Source organism: Pararge aegeria, chromosome Z (genome assembly GCF_905163445.1).
Source record: "Pararge aegeria chromosome Z, ilParAegt1.1, whole genome shotgun sequence".
In the NCBI taxonomy this organism is placed as follows: domain Eukaryota; kingdom Metazoa; phylum Arthropoda; class Insecta; order Lepidoptera; family Nymphalidae; genus Pararge; species Pararge aegeria.
In genome coordinates this window covers 17,499,656-17,526,423 of record NC_053208.1, presented here as the reverse complement: position 1 = coordinate 17,526,423, position 26,768 = coordinate 17,499,656, and the positions used below count along the sequence as shown (strand labels likewise).

Below are 26,768 nucleotides of genomic sequence, written 5' to 3'. Positions count from 1 at the left end.
CCCACCAGACCAGACAAAAATCGGAAAATTTTAAATTCGAAATGAACCCGGGGCCTCCAACTTAACACCAAGTTCAGCGGTATGCCTGAAAGGTCATCAAAACGTTGCTAAAAAGTCGAGCGGGCAATGTGGCCAAGAAGCTTCTAAACTTATTAAAATCTTTATTTCGCTGTTACAGGTCCACTTATGTGAATAGACTCTAACCTACGCGTTTCAAGGAATCCAATGACGCTGCAACGATTTCAGAAATATTTTACATTGAAGCAGGTACTATTATGTAAAATATCCACATATTTCATGAGTCGATGTCGTTTTAGACTCCATTAAAAGGCAATCCGCATAATCCGTATAATGGTTCGTGAGTATTGTTACATTATGAAAATCTGCAGTAGGTATTTATTAGATGAGTCATCATCATCTCAACCAATTAGCGTCCACTGCTGGACATAGGTCTTTTGTAGGGAGTTCCACAATGCACGGTCCTGGGCCGCTTGCCTCCAACGGCTCCCAGCTACTCGCCTGATGTCATCTGTCCACCTCGTTTGGGGCCGACCTACGCTGCGTTTACCGGTGCGGGGTCGCCATTCCAGCACCTTAAGACCCCAACGTCCATCGGTTCTCCGAGCTATGTGCCCCGCCCATTGCCACTTCAGCTTCGCAACTCGCTGAGCTATGTCGGTAACTCTAGTTCTTCTACGGATCTCCTCATTTCTGATTTGATCACGTAGAGATACTCCTAACATAGCTCTCTCCATCGCCCGCTGAGTGACTCTGAGCCTTCTTATGAGGCCCATAGTTAGCGACCATGTCTCTGATCCGTAAGTCATCACTGGCAACACGCACTGTTCGAAGACTTTAGTCTTCAGGCACTGGGGGATTTTGGACGAGAAGATGTCACGAAGTTTCCCGAACGCTGCCCATCCGAGTTGGATTCGGCGGTTTACCTCTTTCTCGAAATTGGACCTACCTAACTGGATCGTGTGTCCTAGGTATATATACTCGTCTACAATTTCGAGTGCAGAGTTCCCAACAATTATTGGGTGGAGCGGAACATGAGCGTTAGACATAATTTTCGTCTTGCTCATGTTCATACGAAGGCCCACCTGTTGAGAAACTCTGCTGAGGTCATTGAGCATCGCATTAAAGTCTTCCAGAGTCTCTGCCATTATGACTACATCGTCGGCAAACCGAAGTTGAGTGATGTACTCGCCGTTAATGTTGATGCCAAGCCCGTTCCAATCCAGAAGCTTAAAAACGTCCTCCAACGCAGCGGTAAACAGCTTCGGGGAGATAACATCTCCCTGTCGCACTCCTCGCTGCAGTTAGATCGGTTTCGTAGTCTGGTCCTGTATACGGACTGACATAGTGGCGTTTTTGTACAAACACTTCAAAACTTCGATGTACCGGTAGTCAATTCGGCATCTCTGCAGTGACCTTAACACAGCCCAGGTTTCCACCGAATCAAAGGCTTTCTCATAGTCCACAAACGCTAAGCAAAGTGGCCGGTTATACTCTTGAGTCTTCTGTATAACCTGTCGCAGCGTATGTATGTGGTCTATGGTACTGAAGCCCTTTCGGAAACCGGCTTGTTCAGGAGGCTGGAAGTCGTCGAACCTATTCGCGAGACGATTCGTAATGACTCTTGAGAACAACTTGTAGACATGGCTCAACAGCGAGATAGGTCTGTAGTTCTTCAGCAAGGTATTATCACCTTTTTTGAAGAACAGAACAACCACGCTCCTATGCCATACCTCTGGCGTTGTGCCTTGATGAATGACGGAATTGAACAACCGCTGAAGGACTTTAAGTATCGGTTTTCCACCCGCTTTCAGGAGTTCTGCTGTGATTCCGTCATCACCCGGTGCCTTGTTGTTCTTAAGTTGTTTGAGAGCCATACTAATCTCGTAAAGGCTGACGTCCGGGATATCTTCAGTGAAGTGTCGGGTCAATTTGGCTCTAGGGTCTTTAGCCAAACTTTCAACAGGCTTTTGTGTTGAGGTGTATAACTGTCCATAGAATTTCTCAACCTCACACAGGATCTCTGGTTTAGAAGATATGAGACTACCATTGTCAGTCTTCAGGCGAGTCAACAGGCTCTGTCCGATAGACAGATCTCTTGCGAACACTTTCGAGCCTTTGTTGCGCTCAATGGCGACTTTAATTTTCTCAGTGTTAAAGTGTCGCAAGTCTTTCGTCTGCAACTTCGAGATCTGTCTATTAATACGCCGATATTCAGACGCATCTTTTGAAGACTGTAGTCTCATTTCTTGTCTTTTCTCCATAAGCCCGAGTGTATGGGCTGAGAACTTTTTGGTTCTATGTTTACGGTGGGTCTTAAAGAACTTGGACCCAACCGTATGGACAGTTTCCACAAGCCTGTTGTTAAGATCGTCCACAGAATCGCAGTCCAGGCAATCAAACTGGTTTTGCAGCTCCAGTTGAAAGCTCTCGGGGTTTTGGATATGAGCACGAGTAGGCCGGAGCGTAGACTTTACCAGTCTGACCCTTTCCAGCTTTACATTTATATTCAATGTGCCTCTTACCATACGGTGATCGCTCCCGGTTTTCACCCTGTTGATCACAGAGACATCATTGCAGAATATATGCCGTTTGGTCGACATGATAAAGTCGATCTCATTTCTCGTCGAACCATCGGGGCTCAGCCAGGTCCATTTCCTGTGCGGCCGCTTTTCGAAAAAGGAGTTCATCATAAAGAGGCCCTCCTACTCCATAAAGTCGGCCAGCATTTGGCCCCGTTCGTTCCGTTGCCCATATCCAAATTGCCCCACTCTCAGCTCTGCACCGCTTCGCTTGCCCAGCCTCGCGTTGAAATCCCCCATCACAACACTGTAGTAGGTTTTCGAGGCATGTATGGCTTTCGAAATATCCTCATACAATGCCTCTACTTCCTCGTCGGAGTGCGCAGTTGTGGGTGCGTAGACCTGTATAACCTTCAGGGAATACCGTTTGGTTATTCTGAGTACAAGGTACGCTACCCTGCTCGACACGCTTTCGACTCGAACAATGTTGTTGACAAGGGATTTGTGGACGATGAATCCGACACCACCTTGGGACTGTTGTTCGCCCTACCGGTAGTAGAACAAGTTGCCGGATTTTAGGATTATCGTGTCCTCCCCCTCTCTACGGATTTCAGATAAACCCATGATACTCCAGCGCAACTTGCTCACTGCTTCTTCCAGCTCGACTAATATAAGGGTTACTTACTCGTTACTACTACTCCTTATGTTACTCGATGAGTAATATAAGGTTAATCCACTCGTAGTTGCTATTATGGAAAGATGGTGAAAATTATGAAACTGTGTTTATTATGTCCTTTCTCTCTATTATTTTTGTGCAATTTTAAAAATATTTTGGTGAAATGCTCTAAGCGATCTTTGCTATATGTTTTTTTTTTAAATCAAGTGGCTATGAAATAAATACTCTTATGTGTTTCCAATACCTATTCATACATAGGTTAGTATTACGAAATTAAAAAACGCACCGGTGGTTCCATAATATTAAAAATTAAATGGCAGCCATTTCATTACTCTTAGACTAAAATAAGATGCGGTTTTTGTCTATAAAATTGATCATTATTTATTTCATTTAAGGCTCCGGCATTGACGAACGGACACATTGTTGGTATTCTGGTTGCGGCTGCACTTGTTTGTGGAAAATATATTCTATTGTTAGCTCTCCCGTCATGCATTCGGAGAGAAATACAATATCAATTTTTTTTTAACTGCGGTGTTATATTAAACCGCTGCCTGTCTAAGTGTCTCGATCTGTCCTCGGTTTAACGATACGGAATGACTAAATGGAATTATTTCTAGTTTTTAAACGCGAAGTGTCTCGCGCTTTATTAATGAAAGGACGTTCAGAATTCGGTTATTTTCAGAGCCTATTCAGTTTTCAGTGATTTCAGGCAGAAATAATGTGATTATTTATGGGGCTAATATCAACCTGGATCGGTCGACTTTGGCAGCTCTCAGTAAGTTTCATCGAGAGAATTTGCTCTTCTCTTCGAGCCTTCAAACTTATGCATTGCATACAAAGCCTATATTGATTCTAGTCTTTTAAATATTATGTTAACACCGTCACTTTATGGGATTAAAGCGTGCGATCTACGTGTACCTGAGTGGGCCAGCAAATAATGCATAAAGGGAGAGTTTACGTACGTAGTTCGCCAGCCCCATGATACCTTTTGTAATACTGTTTTATAGGATATCCCAGCCTAGTTATAGGACAATCTGTTACCTTTATTTCGGTCGGTTGGCATATATGGATGATGATGATAAATTATACTCAGGCGCATGCAATTATTAAAAATGTCAACTACACTGGTAGAATATAAGAGCGTGGCGCAACCTATATTGCCTGAGAAGTTGTGTTTTTATCAAATTGAGATAAAAGATAATATTTTTCGGTTCTTTTTAATTGGGTACCTACTTATAATAATAATTAATTTTTTAAGTAATTTAATCGTAATACGGTATAAGATTATGACACAAAGAAATTAAATTCTATGCTATTTTACATACCAAAAACCCCGAGATATTCACCTGTTGCACCTGATTGCATCCGTCATATATAAAAAGGTACCATAAGGTTTATGCCGCTTACTCAAAATTAATTAATTTCAAGTTTTTCTACTTTATAAGCACTTTTGAATATCAAGTTATTCTGTTTGTATTGACTACCACTGATTCGAAAAACAGATCCTACCCAGAAGAGCCGGCAAGAAAATCGGACTCTTTTTAACATATGGTTTAATATCAAAAAGAAGGTACATATATTTTTTAACACTAACCTGTATCGGCCAATAAAGTTGTCCGCCAGTATAGCTCCCATCAGAGGCATAGTATAACACATCATGATAAATATATGGTAGACCACAGTGGCAGCGTTCTCGTGGAGACACAGAACGTTTCGCAGATATAACGACAGAATAGCTGGGTATAAGGACAAAGTAAGATAAAGGTATGACTTATTTGACGTGGTAAGATTATAAGACGGCATATTCATAATTTTCTGATATGTAATTTTATAAGCAAAACAAGACAGATGCAAATGTATTGGCAACTGCCTTGTTCTCCAGCCATATGCCTCAGAGAGCAAATCTATCATTTGGATCAGGTTATTAACAGCTGTAGTTGGAGCCCACCAACGGATTTGACCATAGTGGGTGGACTTTGCTCTAAAACCATATTTGCTATAAGAGTGTTAAGCTGGTCCTTGGTTTGGGATCTTAATACCTATTTTCAGTCGCGTGCATTGAGGATATGCACATGGTATGCAGATGATATAAAAATAGAAAAATCTCCAGTAGGAGTAATAAAATCTTAAGGGTAGGTTTGTATAACTATCCTTAAGTTTTTTACAACTCCTAGTGGAGATTTTCTCATTTTATATAATCTGCCCGCTTAGTGGGTATGTATTAAGCGGGCAGATTATATAATAAAACTAGCTGTTGCCCGCGACTTCGTCTGCGTTTGATTTTGTTTTTAAAGTATTCAGTATCGCTAAGCTTTAAATGAGTATAGTAGTATATATATATATAACATGTGACTGCCAATTAATTATAGACAAATAATTTGAAATAAAATAAAATTGCGACTTTAATTAAAGATCTAAGCTATCCTATCTCTTAAGTTGGATCAGACTGCTCACGGTGTACCAATTTAATTTTAAATCGGTTAAGTAGTTTGGGAGTCCATCGCGGACAAACATCGTGACAGGAGATTTATATATATTAAGATAAGATATATATAAGTAATAATAATAATATAAGTTGCGTGTGTTAGGAAATAAGGAATTACAGCACTTTATCTATGATAAACCCGATGATTATATTAAATATATCAACAAATAATAGTTTGTATACTCATTGATAATGTATTGAAAATAGAATAATGGACTTTAGTAGACTGTCAAATAAAAGTATAGGATCTATGGCGGGAGACGCGAGTTTGACAAGTTAGATTGGCGGCAAAGAAAAGTGAGGACGGATTTAAATTAATGAATTGAGAATAGAAGATTAAGTAAAGTATTGTGGATAGAACGTTACAAATTGGGAATAGATGATTTATAATGGAAACGACATACTTAACGAAATATTGTTGCGGCAAAACAAGAGTCGTATATACTGGCAATGGAGTTGAGATAAGTTGTTAAAAGTTGTTGGTACTATGGTTGTACCTGATGTAGCATCAGATAAGTATATCTCTTATATCCTTTGGGTTATTCAGGTATCATATATGGAGCCCTAGCATTATTTCATACAGATAGCTTATGTAGCATACGTTGCTCTATACAAACAATTTGTTTCAAAAGTCCTGATGTTATTAGTGATAATAATAGTTATGTTTGACCTGTCTTATATGTCTTGTATCAAAGGGCCTAGCGTTATAACATATGATAATGTTGTAATTGTGTTTATAAGTCTTGTTTTAATTGATTGAATAAAAGAGCAACGGTAGAGTTTCTTGCCAGTGGTCTTCTCTGCCGAAGACAGCATTCCGAACTGGTAGTAGAGTCATTTGAAGGTAATAAGTAATATGAATTATAGAGAAGCCTAATATACAGTATTAGAGTCAGTCTAGTTGTTTTATTTCACTCCTTGGGAAGTCAGGTTTATAGAGTACAGACCCACAACACTGCTCTAAAGCAGGTTGGTGGGCTTTAATGATGTCTTTTATAAAATTAATACTTTAATATGAGAAACTAGGTATTTAGCTTCAATAATACTGTTAATTAATGAAAGATCTAAGTGCCATCCTGAACATTGTTGGTATTGAAGTGAATAAGTGAATACCTTGGCCTTCCTTCCATTCTTTATATTTTTTTAGCACGTGCATACCCTGTACGCACGCACTGGTACTGAAATAGCTGATGAATATTTATATGAATAATATACATTAATAATTAGAATATACATATAAACACCCAGACACTGAAAAACATTCATGCTCATCACACAAACATTTTCCAGTTGTGGGAATCGAACCCACGGCCTTGGACTCATAAAACAGGGTCGCTGCAAACTGCGCCAATCGGCTATCGAGAATTACATATTATTGCATTATATATTTTGAAGCGCAGGAGGCATGCTTTGTATCTGGTACATTAACATTTTTTTTAAATCTTTTTCTTTAACTTAACTTTCGGAGGAAACCGGTTTTTAATTAACTCTCAATGAAGCCCATTTGACGTATACCAAAGCCTTAATGTCGTGAGATGAGATGAGATGACTACTAACGGGTAGCTAATGCTAAAGTAGCCTTTGCTAATGGTTGCTGGACTAATCACAATGCCGCGGGGCACCCCAGTGGGGTTTTTCAGTGTTTGTATTCTAATTTATTATGCTTAGTAACTAAGATAAAGTTCACAATTTCGCGGATGTTATGACACGGAATTACACGACGCTTTGCTGCTACCTCGAAGTGAATTAAGTCTAAGTAGGTACATTTCATACAGTGGCGTGCACTTCATACATGCACTAAATCACTGCCTACCCTAAAATTGATATATAACTCGTATAGGGGGAGAATTTAAGCCGCTTTATGCAATTTTCCTGCTTTATGCATACCCTGGAAAGAAACCCAGTGCGCGCCACTGATTTCATAGTAGATATAAGGTACAAAGACCCCAAGAGCACGAATTGATTTAATTCTTTGTTATCTAAATGTATTTTGGACATTTCCACCGTGGTCACTTTAAGAGTTTTATTTCTCCGATCCAAGGTAGTGCTTCGCGCGACATCGTGGTACGGATTGTTAAACATTGAAAAAATTTATGGAAGTAAACCAAGCTTGCCACGGGTAGCGGCGACTGGCATTTCGGCGTGTGACGCGGCACCCATACATTTATAACATAGCGCGAAAATTGGTGTGACGCGGTTTGTCCCGTGGCCAGCACGTTATGACAAAGCGTAGAGCGGCGTAGTAGAAGGCAGAATAGTAGGAACGATTGCTTATCATCAACTTTATGTGATGCAAACTGAGATGGCAAATATTTCATAGGAAAAGTAATTGCCTGTCATTCCTGACTACCTGCCTAAATCGGTCCAAGGGACGATTTGTACTTGGTATCGTATCGTCTATGACCTGTCAGACCTGAGCCGATTTATTAATTCACAAATTGACCGAGATTGGTGGGGAACCCCAGAACTCCCAATTAGAAACTCTATACACTATGCTTCGCCAAACCGTCGAACAGGTTCTCTGCCACCCCGTTTCAGGCGTTAGTATTTTTTTCACAAAGAACTTTGGTTCCAGGTTTTGGCATTTCAATTTAAAATTGCTTCTCACTTACGTGCATTTTTGGTGTAGAATAAAATGACGGTTCGATTAAAGAGTTAGAACCAGTGATTGGAATTGGTAGGGCATTTTTCATTACGATATAATAATGCGGATATGCCGTCAAATAAAATTAATATAACCAAGCTATCGAAGTTATTTAGTTAAAACATTGTATGCTTGCGGTGGCTAATGAAAAGGAATAAAAAATTGGTGTCGATGTTACGTGACAGCATCCTATCCATATTAATAATACAATCACCGACTATAGATTGCACTACCTAGCCGATTCCGATCACTGTAGTTACTTGTAACCTGCTTGTAACAGTAGAAATTTAAGGCCGCGAGGCCATAAGCTAGAATAAGGACCATTTTGAATAGGTACGATTTCAATTCTGATTTACAATAATCCGATACCCCAAATCTATATCTGTGCCTGCTTAACTAAGATCGCCACAGCGCATCGGACAAACCCACAGAATATAGGGTTTGTTCTGTATTCTTCTACAGAAGTGAGCCTTGCAAATGGTAACAAATAAATAATCTAGCAAACAAACAGACATACTCTAACATTCCAAATACTAATCAATAATTAAGTTGAATTTCTTATAACTTACTTCTTAAGCCGCAAAAGGAAAACCGCTCGCAAAATTCTGTTGCAATGATACAAAATATCGAAGTTGGATGACCGTGCGGCATCACTGTTGCTCCTACGGAATGTAGACAAACTCTTTATAAAATCAAAGCTTTAGTTATTAAATATTTAATATAAAGAAGTTATATTGAAATTTAAAATAATTTAAAACTGTTATGTTTATTCACCACAGATAAGCAAAGATCAAAGAGAAAATAATAACTGCGTTGCAAAGACGATTTCAAACACAGACAACATAAACCTAAATATAAACACTAAGTTCAGCTCAGAGAAAAGAGGATTTGCATTACTAGGTGAGACGTACAGAAGTATTAGGCGACTGGCAAAACTATACAAACGAGATTGCTTCAAAGCTACTTACTACTTAGTATCTTTACCTTTGCATCTTTTCGATTTGTACTTGTTAATCAAACTTCTATCTGTCTTCCACTGTGCTAAGTATTATTTGTTTGCTGTTTTGTTTGTGTGTTCGTACCGAAAAGTTTCTGAAAGTACCTACTCGACCGATTTATACTTTTTTTTTTGCCAATTTAAAGCTATTTTATCTAGAAGTAACATAGGCTCAAATTAGGCTCAGCCCGAAATAATGTTATTTGTAAAGAAAGCCAGAAGAAAAAATGCCAAAGCTTATTTATTGTGCGCTGACTAAATTAAACATTATACGTAAAATATACCTTCTATCTAAACAAAAATATTGGGCTTAAGCAGTTCTAAAAAAATGGTTGTCTGTGAAGTCGGCTTACTGAAGATAGTTGAACGTGACAACGTCGTAAGAAAATACTGATGGAATGGTGGCATTTTTCAAAAGAAAATTTTAATTTTATTTGTTTGATAGATATTATCGTTGCTATAAACAATTGACACCACATTCACTTTTCACTGCACTTCATCCTTGCCGAAAACATTATTGTATAGAAGCTGTCCACGCGGACGCATCGCTCACTCAAGTAGGAGAGAGACAGATGTCGAACGCGGAGGCCGACTGTGCCTCTTTGTCGCTCGTTCTGCGCTCTCGCTTGCACTTCAAGCCTTGAATGGAACGCCTCAGAGCGAGGTAACGCCGCACACGTCATGTTTTTTCGTGCGTGCAGCCGGCTCCATCGAATTATAAGACGTTGTCACGTCAAAAAGCTACATAGTAACGTTAACGGTGTTATATAGGAATACCTATCGTCTATCTAATATAAATATGCTAAAATAGCCCAGTTGGTACATGTCGTATGAAATAAATTAATTTTCATGAAATCATTAATTAATCATCAGTACTAGAAACCCGTATCATATAGGGAAACTTTCGTAGAAATTTAAAGCTTTATTTCAATATTTTATATATATTTGATTTATTATTTTTTTAATGTTTCGTTGTACCTACCTATCAAATCAAGCGATTTCGTGAAACCGGGCTAAAAATGTACCGTTTTTTTCTGGAATACAATAAATGATATTTCAACCAAAACATGACTAAATAATGACACAACTTACAGGTAACTTACACGTTAGGTCCTAGTAATAAACTAACTATACTTAGTATATAATTTTGTTAGCACCTATCGTTTTTTTCTTATCGCACCTATTCCTTATACATAACAATCGGGCTAAAATGAGAGTATTCGGTGTAAAAGCACCAAAAGCTTTAAATTTCTACGAACTTTTTGCTTTTCAGAACGGTTAACAACATGCCAGTAGCATTTTACGAGTAACAATAACTTTCCAGCAAATCGCTTTTTCCAATTAAATATAACTTGTAGGGTGATCGAATTTACAATTAAGTAATTAATTAATCTAACAGTTGCCTAAAAGTTTATTAAGTGTAAATGTGTCTATATGTGGAATAACCTCGGAGGACAAAACGACAAAAAACTTTGTCAGCTACATTCCAAATGTCCCTTCTATACTACACTCTACTCTCTCTTATTCTTGGACACTACCCTACCTTAAACAACGCTTTAAATAACTCGGTCTATGTACATCCCAAGGCTCTCAGAACTATGGAGAATATACTCAGAATGGTAAAATTTAACTCTCAAAGCTACGAGGAATCCTTTACTATATAGCTGCAACGCTGTGGCATGCACTCCAAAGTCAAATGTAAAGTCAAATACTTCTTCACTTTATCTTTATTCAAATAGGCACACATAGATGGCACTTCTGATGCGTACATTACATGCAAGAAATTATGTTACTACTTTATCTGTATATATGTTTGTATGTGGGTAAGAGATATAAAAATATTAATACCTATACATATATATATAAAATATATATATTTTGATTTCTCCCCTTCTTTAATATATCTTCATATATATGTTTCTTGTTTGTTCCTCCTAGACGGCTGGACCGATTTGAATAAATTTTTCGGTATGCGTTTGAGCGGCACCCTGGACGGTTTAGATTCACAAATCAGCCCGACAGATGGCGCTGGGGTCAGCTAGTATACATATATATATTGAAGAAGGGGTGATTAAAACTTCGATTTCTGACGGGCCGATTTCGATTCCCTGTACGCACCACTAACTTCTCTACGTTATGTGCGTTTTAAGCAATAAGAATATCACTTGCTTTAACGGTAAAGGAAAACATCGTGAGGAATCCTGCATGCCCGATGTTTCTTTTCACATGCCAACTATTGGTGAGCGATTAAAAGGTATATGTCTAGGATTCCCTTAAAATACCTGGCGTTACTTATTTAGGCTTTGCTTTGTTAGTCCTTAGTGAAAATGGGCAAGAGAGTTCTGAATAACTTGCTAAAAGGCGCTTGAAGTTTACCAAATTTGCACTGCCGGCCAGCGTAGTGGGCGTAGGCCTAAACCCTTCTCATTCTGAGAAGAGACCCGTACCCTGTAATGGGTTGATAATGATGTGCGCCCAATCACAGAACATGTCCGTTAGAACAAGTCTTGTGATAGTCGCAAGCAGGACGCAAACTTTGAAGCTTTTTGGGTTGAAAGCCTTGGTGTGACCTTGAAATAAGGTGTTACGATTAAGCGATGAAGAGTGCTCTCTGGGGCTTCTGGGCCTTTTACAACCGAAGTAGAGAAACGTGGGCACAACTTTTAACAGCTCTTAGTGTAATTGTTCACCACATTCAGTGACATAAAGGTACTACAAGGGCTGCTACCACTGGCCTCGATTATGCAACGAATTACTAACGTCTCACTGACACGCATTATCGGGCTATTTTTGTTAAAGAGTGAACGATAATATAATCAGTGCGTGCACTTCATACCCTAAAATGTGTATATAACTCGTATGGAGGAGATTTATTACCGTTTTATGCAATTCACTGCTGTATGCATACCCTGGTAAGAAACCTAGTGCACGCCTCTGAATATAATGTAAGTATAATTTGACGAACGAGTGGCGCAGTGGGCAGAACCCTGCTTTCTGAGTCCAAGGTCTTGGGTTCGATTCCCTCAACTGGAAAATGTTGGTGTGCTGAACATGAATGTTTTTCACTGGGTGTTTATCTGTAGGTATATTATAAGTATTTATGTGTATTATATTCATAAAAAATATTCATCAGCTATCTTAGTGCCCATAGCACAGGCTACGCTTACTTTGGGGGTGGATGGCGGTGTGTGTATTGTCGTAGTATATTTATTTATTTATTAATTTGAATAGGTATTTTTCTTTTAGCAGTAAAAATTTTCATGATGTTACAATAAAATTGATATGGCTGTGTCTAATAGCAAAATAACTTTTGCTTAGTGTTATATATTTTATTTGAAAATATAAAGAACATAAAATGATTGTCACTTTGACTGTTTGTTCCGTTTATTCTCCAAAACGGCTGGACGGATTTAATCGGGACTTTAACATGCAGGAAAATAGACTTAATTGCACAAGTAGTAATAAAGTCCAGTTTTTTAAACGGGTGTCGAAGTTAGTATGAATGGTTTGAATTTAGAGCATAAAAATCTGCAAAACACCCTAAAACCCTAAAAGCGTTATTTATCAAAGATGAGAGAAGAAGAGAGAAGAGAAGAAGCATGATTAGGAAAACCTATGAAATAAAGGGATTTTCTTTATGAAATCCTTTTTAACAACAATATATCAAAATTTGCTTGTTTATATCAAATCAAAATCACCACCGCCGCTTCAAAATTGAAGTGGGTATTAGATTACAAGAGCTAATTTTTTTTTAATTTTTGAGGCAGAACTGTACTTTCCTTTTTGTGTGTTTATTGTAGTCTTAATAATTGGAGAACATTAAAGACAACTATGTTAAGACGCAGCAACTACTTTAAATGTTACAGTAACATAGGAATCGTATAATTAAAGGTAAAGCTATTCAGCTCTTTCTGCAAAAGCCCTCAAAAATTCAAAATTCATTTATTCTCAGTAGCCCTTATTTATAAGAACTTTTGAAACGTCAAGTCAGTCTATTTGTAGTGTCTCTTCCACCGGTTCGGAATGCAGGTTTCACTGAGAAGAGCCGGCAAGAAACTCAGCAGATTGCTCTTTTCCAACATAATTTTGTAGTTTAACAATCTTTAGAATTTATCTGTTTAGTCTCAGTAGTAAAAAGGTTCCTAAACATATTATAAAAATATTAAGGCGACAAATATACGATGTTGCTACGATGTCTATGGCTAGGTAAAGTTAATCCAAACTTTACCTAGCCATAGACGTTTACGGAAAGCAATTATAGAAACTAAAACTATTTCGTGAACATTTAGTCAAATGCAGCTGTTACTCGGTAGTCGAGTAAATATGCTACATTGCAATAGGCAAGCTTCTCGAAATTATGCTTTATGGTAGACAACAAAATAGGCTATAAAATCAACTTTTGTGTTAGATGGGCAGTTCCTAAGGCCCAGGCGGCATGAAGCTCTAAAGAATGTAGAAACAGTTGCCAGATAAAGTAACTTTTCGTTATTGTCAATTGGATGTTAGCTTACTTATTTCGTCGACCTCTCTGGCACTGTGTTCGCTGTGGAGGGACGGTTTGGAACAGTTTATAATTTCTTGAATTTTCTCTGGTCTGCTCTGTTGCTTCTGATCTGAGGGCCTTGTCGACATTTTCTACTAGATGGCGCTGTTTCAATTCCATATAGATCGTAGTATTTTTTTTATACAGTAATAATTGACGGACCAAGCATATGACCCACCTGATGGTAAGTGGAAAACCATCGCCTATAAATGGACCAACACTTAGCAGGGTAGGTATTTCAGAACACGTCCTGTAACGTGCCGCCGGTGTCCATCAACCTCAGGCGTAGGTGTTAAGCCACATGTGCCTATAATTACGCAGGCACCCACGCCTGCGTAATGCCTGTAACGTGCCGCCGGTGTCCATCAACCTCAGGCGTAGGTGTTAAGCCACATGTGCCTATAATTACGCAGGGGACTGGAACACAACATTGCAATAACGAAATAAGCATAATATAGGTACTACTAGTTGAAGCGGTGATAGCTTGACTTCAGTTTTGGGGGGCCGAGTTTGAATTCCAGCACGCACATCTAACTAGTCTAAGTTATGTGCGTTTCAACGGTGAAGGAAAGCATCGTGAGAAAACCTGAATATTCCCAAAGGTGTGTGTAGTCTACCAATCCGCACTGGGCCAGCGTGATGGACTACGGCCTTAACCCCTCCTCATGGGAGGAGACCAGTGCTCTGTAGTGGGCCGGTAATGGGTTGATATGATGATGATGGCGACTATTGGTTAACTTTCACGCGCTCGAATAAATGAACGTAGAAAATAACACTTGGCAATCTGGGGGCTTCGGCTGTGGCAAGTTATATAAATCTTTAAACTTAACATAATTGACAAGCCTTATCATATTGCTAGCATAGATAGTGTAAATGAGAGGCTAGTACCAGCCAGCTTCCGAAATTGACCTAACCCGCCCGTGGTGCGCCGTAGTCGCTGGGCGCCCAACAAGTTGCGGTATAACCACTTCGAATTTCTTAACTACGATTGTAGTTATCGCCATCACTACTCACTGCTATGTACACATTTTGTATATAATAACGCATCAAAAGTGCCATCTATGTGCCTATTTGATTAAAGAAATATTTGACTTTAATTTTGAATTGGCCTGCCAAGCGTGGTCATTATTAGGCAATTCCTTGAATGGATGGGGAACACCCTACAAAATGCCTATCTACAGCGGGAAACGTCAGTCGGTTCAGCGCTATATTATCTGGCCATTTTTTTTTATCCCCTTCGGCCCTACAAGCCAACCCTTGAATGCAATCTCATTCGGTAGTAAGTGATGATGCAGTCTAGGAGGACAACGGGCTGTCCTGTTACGGGTATGGCAGTTATATTAAACCAACAATCATCTACGCGACATCGCACCGGAACGCTAAATAGCTTAGCGGCACGTCTTTGTCAGTCGGGTGCAGTGGCTTGCATAGAGGGTATGCACAGGGTATGCAGATGATATAAAATTAAGAAATTCTCCAGTACGAGTTATAAAAAGCCTAAGGATAGGTATTGTAAAAGTTGTAAAAAGCCTACCCTTAGTACTGGAGAATTTCTTAATTTTATATCATCTCCATACCCCGTGCACGCCCTCTATGCACGCCACTGGTCGGGTGGTACCATGACTGAAGCCAGTCAAAAAAGTAAATAAGTTTAATTTAAAGATTGTATAACCTAAATCAAGACGAAAAATAACCAGGTGCTTAAAAAAACAACATTTAATAACTTCCACTTTATTCATATAACTTATGCTAATATAGAATTATCTAAACATAAACAAAATAGCAACACAAACATAATATATAGCGGTCGGATTAACTGTAGGTGCACTTCGCTTACCCGTTATTTTTCTGAGCTCGCTTTGAAATAAGGGCAAAGTATACGGTAAAACGGTTAAATAAAGCAAATATTAAATCACTTTATAAACGTTAAGGGCCTCAAGATATTCGTGGGACAGCGTCCGAATAGTAAAACAGTGTTTTACCACGCTCTGACATTTGCAAGGTGCTCTCAGTTAAAGAGCGGCAATCTTTTTGGTAACTATACCTCCGCTGACTATAATAACTAATATTTAAAACTGAAGAGTTTTTTGTTTGTTTACTTGAAAGCGATGAATCAGGAACTACTGATCCGATTTGAAAAATTATCTGTGTTGGATAGCCCAACCAGTAGGCTATATATTATCACGCCGAGACCAATAGAAGCATAGTTCAAAATCGGGGGTTTTTCCTTACGTTGGGTGCGCTGCGTAAACGGTTAGTTTCGATAAAATTCTTGAAAAAAGTTGCTACCCTTTAAAAGTTCTAAGAAAAGGCCGCGACAGCATATGTGTATCTTTTAAACTCGATTTAAACGCGAAGTCGCGAGTGACTACTCTATACTCCACAATGAGCTGTCGATTAACATTAGATAGTCTAATTAAGCATCTTCAAAAACCGCTCAAAAGAATATAACCTGTCGGCTGTGTGGTAAAATGTTTACATACTTTGGTATATATTTGTATGTATACGCATATATACTTCTTTATTAAATGTGTACATATCTACGAGCAATTTATGTATTATGATAGTTTTTATTGACTGATTGATTCATTGCACTATCCCGTATTCCAAAACTTGATTCTTAATGACCGTTTTTGCGCATTTTTATCTTTACTTTTTCTATATATTCTTATTTTATATTCTCTCTGGTTTTATAATATTATTCACTAAAAACTTTAACCTTCTTATCTATCAATACAAAACAGAATAATAATATAAAATCAATATAATCCACAGTTAGCTGTTGATAACCAAATAGTAATATCATTACCGATGCATATACATAATTTCTAACGATCAGTAAAAAAATACTACGACAATACACACATCGCCATCTAGCCCCAAAGTAAGCGTAGCTTGTGTTATGGGTACTAAGATGACGGATGAATATTTTTATGAATACTATACATAAATACTTATAATAAATATACAGATAAACACCCAGACCGATGAAAAACATTTATGTTCATCACACAAACATTTTCCAGTTGTGGGAATCGAACCCACGGCCTTGGACTCGGAAAGCAGGGTCGCTGCCAAATTTATATACACATATGTTTAGCATTAGAAATTCACTGAGGGGGTATGGTTTAACGAAAAAAAAATTGAAAAGTGTATGGCGTTGACAATAAAGACACGCTGTAGTCCTAAAATTCTTCGCTAATATTGATAATGTTGATAGAAAAGGTTACAAGTCGTACGCGCCATCACTATCAGCGTAAACTTGTCACATTACAAGGTACATTTAAAAAAAAAAAACGGTCTATAAGGGGTCTTAAGCTGTACTCTATAATCACACCAATTTAATAGTTCGACACTGCCCTGCAAAACGTTTCTCGTGTTACCGGGTGCCGCAGTATTTGATTTTATTAAATGGATCTATAGTTAATGCGACCGTTTTACATAAACTGGAACGTTTATAAAGTATGATGGTTACGTTGATCTTCATTATTATTACCCAAAATTTAAAAAGTACAACTAAGCAACTACATTTTTTTTAAATCTTAATCTAGATGACATATATTCAAAAATCCGTGAAACGATAATAATTATTATGCAAGTATCAGTTCAATATATTTATTATGTATGTCTTTCAAAATGTATATTTAGTTGCAGATGCGAAACTATAGTGGCTTCAGACCTCGGAAACCGAAGGAAGTTAGCCCCGAGGTAAAGGAACGGTGCGTTTTGTAGGAAGCCCCCAACCTCCTCTTAAATGGACAAACGACATCAAACGATTCGAAATAGTACTGCACACGGGATGCAGAATTTTAAAATACCCATAAAATAACCTATGCCTTGCAGCTAGCATCCATCGATTGAAATGATAATAACGATTCATATATATTAGATATTGAGAACCCACAAATAAATTATATTTTATACACATATTTAAAGGTAGCAGTTTGCAATGTCTTCGAAATGTTACAAACATTTAGTTACTAGCATTAAAAAGCAATATTTGTTTTTAGGGTATCCGAACCGAACCTAATAATCAAATAACAAAACTATATAGAATCAAATTGATATCTGCCTGTCCATCCGTCCTAGTGTCAAAGCATTTTCACTCTACAAGTTTCAGTTTCAGTATTTCTTAGTAAAGGTAAGAAAGCACGGATTGAAAACGAAAATTTTTTTGCTTACTTTGGTCTATTACACTTATTTAATGTAGAAGTGAAGAGAAATCTGAAAATCAATGATTTCGATTTGCATGTAGATGCGAATGTCCATAAATGGATAAAAAAAAATGAAATAAAGTTATATACAGCTTCCGATAAAAATCACTAAAAAATTTTTTACAAAGAGATTTTATTATTTTAGAGGCGGACCTCTTGTATACGTACGTACCTAATATATTTTTAAAAATAATATATTACCTCCAAGGTACGAACCCCTCCATACAGTAGTCTGAGTCGCCCTTGGTTGTGTTTTTTTTATATCATTTATAATACTAATATACATAATATGGTATATATCATTCCTAAGACTAAAATTAAAAATATTATGCAAATACACGTGTTAACAAACATCACTATGAAATCCCTTCATCTTCAATAATGTAAATGATGAACCGACATGATGTGCGGCGACATTGAGCCCTCATACAAATATTTGTGTTCACGGTAGTAAGTACACCCACAAAATAAGAATATATCGAATATCAGAATTATTTTAAAAATTCCGAAACTATATTAAGTTGTACAAAATTTCTTTTTATGTACTTATAAGTAAAGCATACAGACGATTACACAATACAGTTCATATTAAAAATTACTACTAAACGAGATGTTCAACCTAACCCGACGGTTTTACACCAGTGCTGATTTTAAAAAATTAGAAAAAATTTCCAGGCTACTTTCAAATATTGAGAGTATAGGCAATCTACTTGCAATGATGTAAAGCTGGCGGGTTGGCTGCTTTAAAGTGTAGTTTCCTTACATATAGTTGATCTATGTCACGAAGACCGTTTGTCTAAATTTCTTGTTGTTAAACATTAGTTTGGTGTGTCTAAAATTTGTGAGATTTTCTACCTAATTCTAATCCTATCCTGTTCTGTAAAAAAAACTAAATTAGCTGAACTTAAAGTAACGCCGTTCTTTCCACTACGGTCTTTGTGGAGAAGGGATGGACTATTTTAAGCCCTGCTAAGAAAATAATTTTAAAATTCATAATTATATCACTGCATAAAAATGTTGCGTATAGAATATTTTATATTAAATAATAATAATAGTAATAAATATACTACGACAATACCACACATCACCATCTAGCCCCAAAGTAAGCGAAGCTTGTGTTAGGGGTACTAAGATGACTGATGAATAATTTTATGAATCAATGTACATAAATACTTGTACATTGAAAATGAAACATTCATGTTTATCACGCAAAGATTTGAGAATCGAACCCGGATTTGACTCAGAAAGCAGGGTCGCTGCCCACTGCGCCAAACGGCCGTCAATGATAGTAAAATAGATTATAAATAGTTTTAAATGAAACACTAAAATTACATCATGATTGATTTCTTATTCTTGAAGTATAAAATTTCGTTACACTCGTAAGCCATTTTGTTTTTACTAGGCTGAACGGACTTCGTGAAATAGAATAACCATTTAACAGTAGTGTGGTACAGTTTAATCCATAATAAATACACGAGAGTCCTTGTACTTATAGCGATTTACGCTGTCATCATCGGGTGCGGGGTTGAAGCAATGTACTTGTTCATATCCAGGTATGTATGGCACTGCCTGTGTTTAGAAAAATAAAAATGATTTTATTATCAGTTGACTGGATTACAACGTACAACGTGTAAATGAAAATCGAAATAATACTTCACGGGCTTTAGTGGTGCATTATGTACTGTCTCTGAGACTTATCTGTTAAACCGAAAACCTAATAGTTTTTGAGTAAACCACTGCTTGTTTTTGAGTAAGCATTGTTTCACTGAAAGAAATTAGATACAGCCCTAAAATCACATGCAAAATTGAAATCATGTAACTCCTGTCACTTTATTACACGCGTTGCGTAGCGTAGGTACAATGCGCTTGTCGGCCCTTGTTTTTGTTTTGATTTAGTTTGTACGGAAAAATAAATATGCATTTTTTTGATGTAATAATTTTACACGGTGATTCCTTATGAAATGTACTTATGCATCCTTAAATATTATTTCGTAATTCTGCTACACGATGTATATAGATATAATAACAATTTATATCGTAACTAATTATTGATAACCTGTTTTTGCTAAATATGCAATAAATCACAGCTAAGTTAGTTTATATCCCTTTGCGTAGGCTAGATGGAAGACAAGGTATTCGGCAAATAACTTTTTATCTCGTGCGTGCAATGCTTTTAACAACAAATATTGTGAGACGGACATTTTTCATGTTAAAATTGGCACGTTTAGAAAAATAATTTTGACAAAATAAGTACTATAGCTTTAAAGTTATTGTTTTTCATTTTTGTTTTACTTACATTATTATAATTTTTTCTTTTTTTTGTATAATAATTGCTTGCTAGGTACTTACTCCTAAGCAATTGTGGTTAATGTTATCGTGTTATATGTATAACCAAGTTGTGGAAACTTCATTGGTCTATGTGATACAAAAATACGGCATTACTTTTATGTATAATTATACTGTTTGTTTCCCTTGAAAAGCTAATAAATAAATAAATAAATAATACTCTAATATATAAAGGTTACTAAAAAAGGACTAAAGGTTTATAAAAAATCTAATAAATAAATATATATTACACAGGTTTATAAAACACACGGTGAATCTATAACTCTTCCTACAAAAATATTCCAAACTATTAAGGATCTTCTATTTTTAACCACCTAAAAGTGTTAAAATATTGCACGCTTTGGATGCTCGACTGTTTATTTGTATAATTATATTAATTTTGAAGGTAAAATCATCGTAATTTAAATAATAAATTTGTCTTTTTTTTTGTATAAAAAATATTGCCTGGTAAAAAAAAAAGAGTAGTAATAACGCCCCTATTTCATTAGTTGTTTTTCTTGGATATGTGGAACATATTGTCAAGTTAGAGAAAAAAGGAAAATCACATAGTATTCTAACACAATACAATTCAATATAACGCAGTAATGTCAAAAGACAGATACGTAAAAACTAACAAATATTGGATGAAGATGCCTGTTAATAAACGCCTATCAGAAATGTAATTGTTACGAGTACCTATAATAAAAACTGCACAATATCTGCCTAGTATAATAATAAATGCTTTCGAAATTTCGTATATCTAAAAGTAATCATATATTTTATCAAAGTAAAATTTAATATAATAAAAAAAGTGTTATTGTTCTTATGCAAACATAGCTAGACTAGCTAACTTAGCTGTGATTTATTGCATATTTAGCAAAAACAGGTTATCAATAATTAGCTACGATATAATCATATTGGTAGGTAATGACATATTATTTGCGTCTTATTATATTATTTCGAATGAAGTGATTTTTGTGAGCATTTAAATTTTTTCCTATACCGTTATCTTTTTTTCCTATATAAAAGTAGTATTTTATAGTATAATAAATACTAGGTTAGTAAATAGATGTTATACAGGTTTTATGTTAGCACATTTTTTGCAGTTTCATAGTACGAAGATTACCAATATCTTAACTGTCTTGTTTATTTCGTATAACTTTTATTAACCTGATTTATAAGTATTTTTTTATTTCATTTATTCCACACAGTTTAGTTGGTTAAAGATTCCATCCTGAAAACGTATGTTTTATAAGTTAACTTATACGTTAACAACTTATATGTTTATCATATTTTTTTCGCATTATCCACTGTTGTCCATTTACTATTGGAAGTTAAGATTTGTCGATCATAATTATATTATGAGCACCTGACTCTCCTCAACACCTACACGTATATGATATATGCAACAACAATTAATTGTTTTGCGAAAGCTGTGCTACTCACCCCATCGACAAGCAAGTTAGAGAGTGGTTTGAGCAGGCAAAGATGGCGGTACATCTGAATCGGCCACGTGCGGAACAGAGACTGACGCACCAATTTCTTGCTTGCAAACGCCTCCTAGTTAACATAGAACATGTACAATTAAATAAACAAATATACCACGACAATACACACATTATACGTTTGACGGCCGACTGGCGCAGTGGGCAGCGACCCTGCTTTCTGAGTTCATGGCCGTGGGTTCGATTCCCACAACTGGAACATGTCTGTGTGATGGACATGAATGTTTTTCAGTGTCTGGGTGTTTATCTGTATATAACAAGTATTTGTGTATATTATTCATAAAAATATTCATCAGTCATCTTGGTACCCACAAGCTACGCTTACTTTGGGCCTAGATGGCGACGTGTGTATTGTCGTAGTATATTTATTTATTTATTTATTTTACACATTGCCATCTAGCCCCAAAGTAAGCGTAGCTTGTGTTATGGGTGCTAAGATGACTGAAGAATGTTTTTTTAGTATTAAAAAAAAATCATATTCTTAAAAAAACATATCCATAAATACTTACGAAATACATATAAACACCCAGACACTGAAAAATATTCCTGTGGGAATCGAACCCACGGCCTTTGACTCGGAAAGCAGGGTCGCTGCACACTGCGCCAATCGGTCGTAAAAAAAAAACGCGCGAGGATAACCTATTGGTAACACCTTCCTTTCGAAGGGACTTAATTCGATCCCCGGAACGTAGCTCTTAAGTTTTCTGATTTGCGTTAGTTTTTAATATCATCAACTAATTACCGGCCAGACATACAGAGGCAGTCACGTGACATAACGTGGTAATCACGTGACTTAATAATATCTATTAATTTATTTAGTTTCCTAAATAAAGCGTTAAGGATCATATACCAAAAAGGACAGGTTGGCTTCGTGTTCTAGTTACCTTTACAGTTGGATCGTTATCGTATTTGTCGATCAACTCCAGAGCATTCCGCACCAACCACTTCAACACGTCGGGCTCGTTCCACCGCGGGCCAAGGAACGCTGCGTACAGGGCGATCAACTCGTACAGAGGCTTGTATGTTCTGCAAATTAATTAAACTATTACATATTTCTCGCGCAGGAAGATACGTTAAAAGTAAGCACTTCAGATTTTCCGTTTAACTCACTCACTCACTCAATCTTACTTCAGTTTTAGACTTTGAGTTACACACTTTTTTTTGTATTACTCATGCGGGGAAAGTAGTATCTTGACGCTCGCTGTTGCGGTTGAAAAAGAACCGTTTGCCCATTTTAAAATTACGCGTGAGATTTTTCATAAATAAAACTGTTATTTGAGTGCGACAAGTTTACTTGTCGCACGTAAATTATTCACGGCACACGCAAATTTAGATAAAATTGCTAAAATATATAAAATAATAACAAAAAAAAACACAATCGACATATTAAAACTGAATTGAGGTTGACGCGTCTGACAGTTTAATTTTGTAATTAATTGATACTTTTTTGAATGCTTAATTTTTCAGCTATTATTTCTGGTCTGAGAAGGCTTCGCCCTTTTAAAAAATTCAAAAAAAATATTTTTTGTTTATTAATATTAATAAAGTTATATTTATTGTTCAAAATATTTTTTTTTCTTCTTTTCAAACTTGTTATTTGCTTGTAAAGACTAATTACCCACTCAAGCGAGTGACCGTTCAACTTCGCTTTCGTGGGCAATCGACAACTTGTCGCACTTGTTGCACAATATACTATTCTCACATTAAATTATTTGCACTATTCCTTCCCATTATCGCGGGTGTGTTACGAAGCATGCCGAGGAAAGAAGCGTATTGTGCGATCAACTTAAATTTAGTTTCTAACTAATATATTAAAAAGCTTTCAATAATAAACACTAGAAACTCTCAGCCTTGTGGTATCATTGAAACTAGCTTCTTTTTAGCTAGAAAACAAAAAAAAATTACAATATGTTTGTTGTGGGCTCTTCTTAGATCAGGGCGCGTTTGGAACCCTCGTAGCTTTAGGTTTAAGTTGGCAAACGAAGTTATCACCATCCCCTTACAATTATGTAAACATATATGTATGAACTCTTCGTAAGTGGCTGTGATAGGAATTTTGAACTAACAACTTTTGTTCTACGACTTTTCCAAATTCAGTATTAATTTATTTTATACAAAAGAATTAATAAATCATATTATTCCTTAAAGTGACATTACAAGTGAAACAAAGTACGGGTCCCGCAATGAGGAGGACAATAAGGAGAAAACACACCTTTCAGAACATTATGTAGAACTGTCAGGTATGCAAGTTTTCTCACGAAGTGTTATTTCGTTGAAGCAAGTGATACTTAAAACGCACATAACTTAGAAAGAAAGATCCCCGAAGTTACATTACCAAGTAGTAACAAGCAGAGTATTTATGTAAAATATTGAATATTTAATAATTCACAAACTATCGTGTTAAAAAAAATTTAGAACAAAAGTTTATAGATTTGTAGCGGTCTCCACATTACCGAACTAGATGGCGCTACAAAATACCTGCATCGCGCTAGCGAAGTGTTGGCAAAAATTGACTATATATACAACTTCCAAAAGTTGTACAGAGGCTTGTATGTTCTGCAAATTAATTAAACTATTACATATTTCTCGCGCAGGAAGATATTTGTAAGATGAATTTATCTTTCCCCCCCCGATGTTTTCGAGCCTGCCCCCCGATGTCGTCGAGCCCTAGGGCTCTTCTCATGGCGAGCTTTCGCGCTCGCCCCACTCCCCCGGTAACGCCGTAGCAACCCCTCAGGTGGTTATCGGCAAGTGTCCATCCGAGTAATAAATAGAGGATCACCCGCTCGGAGGAAGATCTTCCTATTGTTACGTCGAGCGTATCACCATAGCTCCCGTACAGATTTAATGCAAACAACTACAGGCCTAGAAATTTAGTTTTTTTTTATATAAACCTGCATATAGGCTTGCATGTTGTATGTACTGATCACAGATATGAACATTACATTTGTGTCACACAGGAGATATCGAAGAAGGACGGTAAAATATGCCGCAAATAAATTTACCCGTACAAAAAACTCCAAAGAGCTTTTTTTTAATGTTTATAGACGAGCGCTTGACTGCAATCACACCTGATGGTAAGTGATGATGTAGCCTTAGTAGGAGCGCGCTTGCCTAGAAGATGCCTATTCACTCTTCTACAACCTCAAAAGAGATAGAACGTATAAAAAAAATATTTTACTTACTCGTTAATAGCTCGGTAATTGAAGATAGGGTGAGAAATAAGTATTTTAGATTTTTCGTCTTTGTGTGCGGTGGCGGGAATAAGCAGATTTAGCGCCACTGGGTACATTATCAACGCCTTCTTAAGCAGGTTATCTGCAGTCTGTAAATCTTCTGGAAAATACAATAAGGACTAGTACTGGGGTATTTCTGTGTTAAATCATTTGAGCTAAAACTTCGCATAAGTCTAGAAAAGTCTATATTGCCTTATAATCCCGGATCACGAGCTGTAGAAAAGATACGCGTAAGTGAAAAATATAAAAAGGCACATTCATAAAAAAAAACATTGCAAAATTAATTATTAATAAATAAAAATAAATCTTCATTCAGAGTGAGAGTGAGAGGAAACGATATAATAACAAATAAATTATAATGTATGAGTGGAAAATAATTAAAAAATAATAAAAATTCAGACCTACTGACGCAAAGCAAAAGCTAATATAGATCATAGCAATGCTCGCTTATTAGTATAACAGTTTATTTAATATTAAAAAAAAACATCCTACGCCTTTCTCTGAATCTCTGAAATTTGAAAACCGAAAATCCTCCACTGTCTTTTTTGATTTTGAGGTTTTCGTAATACAATGTTGCCAAATAAGTAATTACATTCACAAGTCAAAGAACCCTCGGTGCAAGTCTGATTCGCAATTGGCTGCTTTCATTAACTGCTTACACATAATAAATAATAATAATAATAATAAATCTTTAATTTGGAAAAAACAACATATAAAGTACATATAACAACAATATATCAGGGAGTATTTAACAGAAAATCTTAAAATTAGGTAACTACATAAAATTAAATTAAATAAAAATAAATACACAGAAAACCGAACATAAATTAACAAAATGTTATGAACACATAATACTATGTTACATTAACATATCTGTGGTGTTGTTTTCTCCCAAACAGAGTATCGTCTCAGCGTTATGCTGTATTTATCACATGACCCATGTTATTTATTAACATAGCCTATTGTATTCAACGTATTATAAGATACTGTTATAAATAAAGCCGTTACTTACATTGCTCATGGACAACATTACACTTTAAATGTTCTGTACAAATATAAGTTAAAAAAATAACCTATGTATCAAAATGATCAATAGCCTGTAACAGTCCGCTGCTGGATCAAAAGGTTCTCCCAAAGGGAGGGTTTGCCCGTAATTGCCACAATGGGCAGACGGGTTGGTGTTCGAAGTAGATGGTAGAAGTAGCCCGGAGAACCGGCTGCCGGGCCTCCGTTAAATTCCCTCAGTCGCCTCGTAAGGGTAAGGGCAACTGTATTCTGTTCTGGCGTCACCATACGGGATTCGTTATTATTAAACCGTAGCGAGTGGAAATCGCTACGAAATTCATAACGTATGTATTTCGTTACGATTGTATTGTATTTCGTAGGTTGTGTGTTGTTGAAATAATAAATAAATAAACAAAATAAATATACTACGACAATGAGTACTAAGATGATGATGACTGATGAATATTTTTATAAATAATTTACGTAAATACTTATAATATACATATAAACACCCAGACACTGAAATCATTGATGTTCATTATGAAAATTAAGCTTAATTTGCTATACTGGAGAGGATAACCTGTAATCTGTCCGGTTT

The 26,768-nt window shown here is 36.5% G+C and overlaps 1 protein-coding gene across 1 annotated transcript in view; it reads right to left on the bottom strand.

The window, feature by feature from the left end:
* Window positions 1-26,768, bottom strand: part of LOC120636616 (solute carrier family 15 member 2-like) — a 78,274-nt gene that overhangs the window by 42,619 nt on the left and 8,887 nt on the right. The window contains exons 10-16 of the mRNA XM_039908176.1: window positions 25,115-25,265; window positions 22,814-22,955; window positions 21,871-21,984; window positions 19,561-19,668; window positions 9,627-9,633; window positions 8,915-9,007; window positions 4,811-4,952 (exon numbers count right to left, since the gene is read on the bottom strand). Of these exons, the coding sequence (XP_039764110.1) occupies window positions 4,811-4,952; window positions 8,915-9,007; window positions 9,627-9,633; window positions 19,561-19,668; window positions 21,871-21,984; window positions 22,814-22,955; window positions 25,115-25,265 (757 nt within the window). The remainder of the gene's footprint in view (window positions 1-4,810; window positions 4,953-8,914; window positions 9,008-9,626; window positions 9,634-19,560; window positions 19,669-21,870; window positions 21,985-22,813; window positions 22,956-25,114; window positions 25,266-26,768) is intronic.